Raw genomic sequence first — 8054 nt, forward strand, 5'->3', positions numbered from 1 at the left:
TATGCTCACTATAAAAATGTATATATCTCATACAAATCATCCGAGTTATATGTAAATTGATCTCTTAAAAGAAATATTTTTAGTAAGTACATGATTTTCGCCATCCATCGAGAATCTTAGATGGCACCTGGGTGCCATACCTACAACTACAAAATATGTATAGCGTAGCGATCCGAAACCTTGCATTTGTCAAGGGCGGAAACTAAACTAGGAGTGATAAATTGAATCGTTCTGTCTGCGTTATCCCAATTTTGTTGAACTGTGTCTAAAGATTCAGCTTCCATTTTGAGACAAATTTCTTCATCGAATTTATTCAAATTAAAATCAATGCAATTTTTAGCCGCTCTTGCTTCGTTTGCTAAAAGGATATTAACTTCAGTCATACTCCCTGTACGACCATTTTCTCTTTGCTTACGAAAAAATTCTTGTTTTGACTACATTTTCAATTCTACTTAAATATCTATATAAATTATTAAGTAGAAATGTATTATTTTTATTTTTTATTTATGTTTCTTCCGTTTCTTGTAAACATTTGCGATTGCATTGTGCATGCCAGCTAAAAGGTATGAAATAGAAAACAGAGCACAGTCGCTGAACTAATTATTGTGTTTTGCGCATAATTTTTAACCGATTTTGCTCATCAGTATCTTATTAAAAAGATATTTTAATTATCTATCAAATGAGTACATATTAATAACTGTTGAAACAAGTAACAAAGACAAAAAATGACCTTGAATTGAAAAATTTCTGTTTTTTGTACTGAAAACCCAACTTTGCTCGAGTGGCGCAACGTCATTTTTAATCCTATTGCTCCAAAACTTTGGGAATATCATTTTTTTGGTCAATGGCATATTCCTAGGGGGTGCGCTCATTAAAAATTGCATTTTAGTTTTTCTGAGCCACCCTAGTCTAGCATATTCATTTCTATTCCTTTTCACTGTTTATAACAAATTTGTTCTAATATATTACTACCACACACTACCACCACAATTTCGAAGAGTTCATTACCAATGTGAACGCTTTTTCTTTTTTCATATAAGACTATAATTCGATTTGATTTCAACATAAGCCTTAATCTTTCGCTTAGTTCTCTTACTCGAGCGTCCTAGTGTCCTTTCATATAAGACTATAATGCGATTTGATTTCAACATAAGCCTTAATCTTTCGCTTAGTTCTCTTACTCGAGTGTCCTAGCTTTTCGGTGTGTGGTGTAGTATACTCACATACCAAGTTTATTTTCTTAACGAAATGAACTTGAACTTTTTCCAACTCATCTCTTTCTCAAATTAATCCAAGCGTCTCTTCTTCTAACAGGTTTGAATTGCTAATGGAATGAACATTAATTACGACAGCATCTTTGTATCTAGATTTCGTTTTTAACCTCTGCTTACTGGATTTCTCTTTAAAGGAAATAGCTTATATCGATTCACCTGAAAAACGCTGAAGACTCTCTTCATCAGCGGTGTTAGCGCTTACCATACTTTTGTAATCATTGTCTATTTAAACTTTGTCATCACTGCATTGTACTTTAGCATTACTATAACAACTATCCAACTATTTAGGTTTACTCAGTTAACGGTGGCAACTTACGCCACGCTCATCAGTAGTAGCAACTACCTTTCTCACCAACGTTTGGAATAATATCTTAGCCTGATTTTCGTACATTGTGAATTCGATTCGATTATAATTTTTTTAATAATTAAAAGAAATAAACTTAATTTATTTTTTATTAATTATTATTCATTGATTATACAATTCAACTTTAATTTATTTTAAATAATAATAAATTCTTTAACATTTAATAAATACTTCTATAAAATATCTGTATATCTATATAATTTTGTATATCCTTTAATTTTATATATTGCACATTATGTTAACTTTTTATTTATATTACTAATACACTAAGTGGTTTTATATTACCATGTTCGTAAAACCCATTTATATTATTCCCTATAATTTGTATTTAATTTCATACTTTCATACTTGCTCGAATTGTAGCAAGAGGAATATCGACATTAATTATTAAGAACAAATAATTTACAATTTTCTAAGTTTATTTTAGTATTGAAAAAGGCTGACAAAGAACTTATTAATTACTTAATTATTTGAATTACAAATAATTATAATAGAAATTTATTTTATAAGCATGAAATATTGACAATATCAATTAATTCTAACACCTTTCAAATATTGTATTTAAGCTAAATTATTATTATTTCCTACAACTATGATTTTCATTCTTGTCTCGATGCTTCTTTTATACTAAATTTATATTTTATTTTCATTTAAAGGGAGTTTCTTCTTAATTATGTCAAAATTTTAAGTTTAGGTTGAAGTGAGATACGCCAACACACTACATACTCGTACATAGTATCTGCAATTTCGAGATAAGCGTATTAAAATAACTCAACCAACTCAGTGTACTTATTTTAGTTTAATAGGTAAATTTATTGCAGTTAAGTGTATATCATATTTAAACTAAAAAGTAACATTATTATAAAATAATTACTAAGCCTTCATTTTTTTATGGAATTCTTGTAATCGGCTTATATATATATAGTAAAGCGTATACTGGTGATATAAGCAAATCATTAGTTTTATATGTTCATAAAATTAGTGCTCACAAAACATATAGTGTTGTCATATATAGTGTTGTCATAGATATAATAACCTTTTTAAGTTATTTGCAAAAAATGTGTAATACATTTTTTTTTATTTTGTATATCTTAATAAACAAAATAATCGCCTCATAAGCCAGTGATTACTTGTGTTGACAACAGACTTATTTCTGGAAAATATATATTAATAGTCAGGTGGTAACCATTATCTCAATTAAATAATTATTCTCCAATACAAAATCTACTTAATAGTGAAATATTAGGTGAAAATTGATACGTTTAATATGTTGCAGATGTTGTGATGTTATTGATAGATGTGAAGTTTTTTAATAGTAAAACAATTGATAGTGATGATTTTTTACTCAACTTCAAGAAAATAATAATTTACTATAATTGCTTATAATACTACTCTGTGTAACATGAGAGATAAAAAAGATATTATCCACTTCATGGCACGTTACCCAATGCTCCATGAATTAAGAAAATATTATTGAGATAAAAGGGAAATATCTCCAAATGAATATTACATTCTACTGTTTGGTGCAAACTGATAACATTTCATAGCTCTCCTTGAAGCGGTCTGGCAATACAGATCCAGATCTTTAATGTTTAATGTGATTAGTTCTGATCTATATGTTCTTTTTGTAGATGATGCCATCATGAATTTACTTTTCTTTATGTTAATGTGCAACCTCATTATTTCTTTGTCTGTTATTCCTCTGTGAATGATTACTGTGCAACTGATTTGAATCCTCCAATGATATCAGTGGTATATACGTCTGACTGGAGATAGTGTCAATATTCCAACTTATGAAAATACTAGTGTTAGATTAATTTCATTAAAGCACTCATTAAATTCCCAAAAAGCCTTGACATCATATAAGATATCGTGTACCAATTTGCGTTGGGTTGTCGTTTCATTTTTGACAATTTTGACAAATATAAGTCCATATGTAACTTAAAGCAATCCAAATCAATCGCTTAATAACTCTCAGAATGTGTGAAATGCATTAATGAGTAGACGAAAATGGTTATTTTTAATAGATGTCATTTTATTCTTATCATTTTTGTCATTGTTGTACTAATAATATTTTTAGTGTGTAATATAAAAATATTTTTATTAAATAAATATATGTAAATTCAAATTTGAAGATATCTTACATCTGTAAAATAGTTAGAGCTGTAAAACTGTTCAAATGTACTAAAATAGCGTTTCGATTTTATGAATTGCATATCTACGATTAAATTAAATACCTTTTATGATTTTCAAACACATGTAGGAAAATAGAATTTTTTTTCAAATAATTTCCAATATTTCAACTGCATTTGCACTTCAACTGCATTGCACAAAGTAAATATTTTCGGAATGATTTGAAAATTTTATCATGATTAATGCGAAAAAGTACGAAATGGAAAAATATTACACAAATTCATTGTAAATAAAAATATTGTCGTTTATTAGTAGCGGCAGAAGTAAGTATGTTTTTGTTAGGTTTACTGATAAATGCAACATTTTTCCATTTCCCGCGTACATAAAATTTCCGTTCGTTTAAAAGCATTTTTGCCGCCAGCTGGCAATACAGGCTGCACAAAATAATTGAAACGAGAAATAAATTCGCATTTTATAAGTTTCAGAATTTTTGTTGAATTTTTAATGTTCAAAATTTCCATAGGTAAAAGTCGTCGACTATATGACTCCAACCAAACTGTCGTGCAATATCGAAAATAGTTAGTAGGAAATGATACTTTAACGGAAATGACATTTAATTCTAAAAAAAATATTGTTGCTTTGTGTGCTAAGTGCAAATTTTAATTAAAAATAAATTTAGAAGTGCATTTTTTTAGGAAACATTTTTAAATATTGATGTCAAAATCACTACATATATGCATCATAATGTACGCTTGATTTAAATTTTTTATTTTGATTTTATTTTCTGCTTAATTAATATTTCACTTTATTACCTGTGCTGGAATACACTTAACCTATAAACAATTATGTTTTTAAAATATACGAAGCATTTACGTTACATTATGCAGTGCTACGCATCCTTATGCGAGTATCCTTACTGGCATTCAATTAATTCGATAGTGTAACAAGCAACAACGGCGATGGCCTTAAGTGATTCGCAAATATGTAAAAGCGAATTACCCTTTAACAAGATACGCACATAATTAGTTTATAATTGTATTGTGAAGTATGTATGTCATTGTATATTCTTATTTTATTCTCAGATAGCATATCTTTTACTCATCCGAGCTTACATGAAATCCTTGCATTTACCGTTTAATTTACTGGCAATAAGTAAACATTGAACCAACAATTTTATAATTGGGTTTCATTTATACTTCAATTTAAATCTTCAGTCTTTTGTATTTCAGCAACTTAAGTTTAAAATCTCATGTAATGGTAAATGCACGTTACGGCTATTTAAAAGGTCTTACAACAAATATATCGAAATTTGTTTCGATGTCATTCATTATTCGTTATCAACAACGATGTGAAATTTGTGTATACCCCACACCTGCATGGAATAATCATACCTGCATATTTTTGAACGTGATATACCTAAGGGTCAGTACAATATAATTTTATTTTCAATTATTATTGTGGATAAGCACTACATGATATTTAGAAAATAAGTGTTGCGATTAGTTAAACTTATTGGTAACTGATCAGAATGAAAACACACCTTAAGAGCCATTTAATATATAACACATAAAACGATAACTTCACATGAGAATAAAATGTAATACATACGATATTTACGAACTAGACTTAAAAATCCGCACTATGTGCTAAAAAAGAACAAAGAGAATGCTTCAGGAATTTGTTCTATCTCCTTGCCACAATAACTCTTGCTGGGGACTTGTGAAATTATTTAACTATAAAAGATAATAGATTCCACCACAACTGTTTTCACCTGAGATCAAATGGAACGCGTTCACACTTTTAACCAAGTAAGTATCCCAATATGTAAATACACCTATACAATCAAATAAATAGAACCCGCCTAAACGAATATTTCTGATGAGAAAGAAAAAAAAATAAAAGAGCAATGATCGCGATATATTTTTTCAGAAGAATTTGAGTCCTGATACTTTTTATTCCTTGCTCATCTGTGACACGATTTCCTTTCACATTGCTGCCATTAGATTCCATACTAATGAAGCACTATTATTGGTTGATTTAAAGTACTTAACTACTGATTGCTTATTTTAAATCACAAAGTATAAAGTTCTAACAGTCACAGCGCTGTCAGTGAGAGAGCGGTCACTATTTTACAGGAAGAATGTCCATATAAAAATTATTCGAACAAAATCATGAAATCCAAAACTCAACCAATTTTTAAAAGCTTCGAGTGGTTGTTTAATCTAATTAGTCTAAATAATCTAATTAATTTCTAATAAAATATAGTATAAATCATTTGAAATATCTAATTTAATTAAACCTACTTAATTGTTTAGTTTTATCCATATAAATAAAAGTGTGTTACACCTATATATTCTTCTGTTTTTCCTTCCATACTTGCTTTTACGAATTTAATGATATATATGAACTGCTTTGCAATATTTAACTTATTGATGTATGTAAAATGTATGCTATTTAAACTTGCATCTCAATTTGTTAACAATATTACAGATAATAAATTCCCCAGAGTCCTCTCCTCCGAATTCAACAGTTCTTGGTTTTCCAGCGCTTAAAATACTTGCCAACTCTCCTTCCATAGCAGTGGCACATTCACATTTTCCCAAGTATCTGAGAAGATCAATACAAGATCGGATAACACCATAAGGACTTAGCTCACGATAGCTCGTAATTGATAGTTTCGTCTGTAAAGGTTTAAATATTGCGTGAGTATTATTGAGTTCACACGCACCAAATAAGCTTGCACCACCGCAAACTGCACTGGCAGCAGATGCTACAAACGTACCATAGCGATCATTGCAGCAAATCATATCGAACTTACATGGGTCTTTTATTATATAATATACCAACTTTTCGATATCCATTTCCAAAAGTTCAATATCTGGATAAGATTCCTGTTGTATTTCACATGCTAAATCGAAAAACCTACCATCACTTCGCGGTAAATACAAACGTTTTACACCAATTGTTATATGTTTGTGACCATTTTTTTTTGCATAATCCAATACAAATTTTAGGTAACGCCGCGTATAGTCATCCTCATGTATGCATAGTGTTTCAACCACTCCTTGTACCGGTTGATATTCCAATTTATCGTAGTCGCCAGTATTATTTTGCGATGCAATAGTTAAATTAGCATCTGGGAACTTGCAATTGTATCCTTTATGACCGAAACACTTAATAATGCAAGCAAACAAATCCAAGTTATTGTTGAGTTTTAAAGCCTTGGCCTTTTCTTGTGGATCATGCTGCGAATCAACATGCAGACATACTCGATTTCGCAACACCGATCTTATGTACTCATTAGTGTTACCAACGTCAATACGTTCGAAAGCGACTGGAATTTTGGCTGCCTTAAATAGTGTTTTAATGTAATTAGCACCCTGTTTTCCAATCGGACTTGTACCAGTTAGTAAAGTAACAAAATGTTCACCGCCATATAAAGATTCCGGAAATAGTTTAAGTTTCTTTAGCGGTGGCTTATCCTTTAAGAATGAACCAGGTTCAAATTCACTTGAACTGGTTAAAGTTCTGGTAACATGTGGAATCTTACTTCTACTGAGAAATTTTATCGGCCTAAAGAGCAACGCATACATTTTAAGGAGACTATAAATTTATACTTAATTTCAAAACAACATTTTTAAAAATAATATTTCTAAGGTTTGTTTTCAAAAGAAAATATTTGCCTACTTATATATAGTTTAATTTAATTTAATAAAATATGCTTTATAAATTGTTTTTTTTTTTTTTATTAAAGAAAATAACACTATCTGGAAACAGAAATTACCAAGGTCATAAGAATTTACTGAGCTTATTTTCATTAAAACAATCAATCTGTTATATATGGCTGATATACAATAAGTATAATTGGAGACTGATCTATGTCTTACTTAAAAAACGTGTCACAATATATAGAAACAAAATATTTTCATTTGGAATCCAAACATAAAAATATGTTTCTTAAAATATTGATTTAATTTGTTGTAATTATTAAATTTTCTTACGGAAGTTTGGAACCAAAATTAACTGAATCTGTTGTACATATACTAAAAATATTGACCTAACGTTTTGAGCCAATATAATTTTATTTTATATTATTGTAATAATAATATTTAATAATGTCTAATTATAATGTTGTAGTATAGGATGTAATACGCCCATTTTTGATTTTTCCCAGCCAGCACTATCTACTAACACATGGAGTATAATCGACTAATTTTCAATATTCCAATAAATGTTCAAGATCACTTTTAAAAAAGTATATATGCTTTTATTCATTAATTTTC

The 8054-nt window shown here is 29.1% G+C and overlaps 1 protein-coding gene across 1 annotated transcript; it reads right to left on the minus strand.

The window, feature by feature from the left end:
- Positions 1-6221: 6221 nt before the first annotated feature.
- LOC119674054 (isocitrate dehydrogenase [NAD] subunit 1, mitochondrial-like) lies at positions 6222-7402 on the minus strand. The gene has a single exon (XM_038085176.1). It carries the CDS (start codon positions 7362-7364, stop codon positions 6222-6224), a length of 1143 nt encoding a protein of 380 aa, XP_037941104.1. The 5' UTR covers positions 7365-7402.
- Between the last annotated feature and the right edge of the window lie 652 nt (positions 7403-8054).

The sequence above is a fragment of the Teleopsis dalmanni genome, chromosome 2 (assembly GCF_002237135.1).
Source record: "Teleopsis dalmanni isolate 2A chromosome 2, ASM223713v2, whole genome shotgun sequence".
NCBI lineage: Eukaryota > Metazoa > Arthropoda > Insecta > Diptera > Diopsidae > Teleopsis > Teleopsis dalmanni.

What these genes read in the sequence shown, in the direction of transcription:
- LOC119674054 (XM_038085176.1), bottom strand. Translation starts at nt 7,364, where the DNA reads ATGTATGCGTTGCTCTTTAGGCCGATAAAATTTCTCAGTAGAAGTAAG.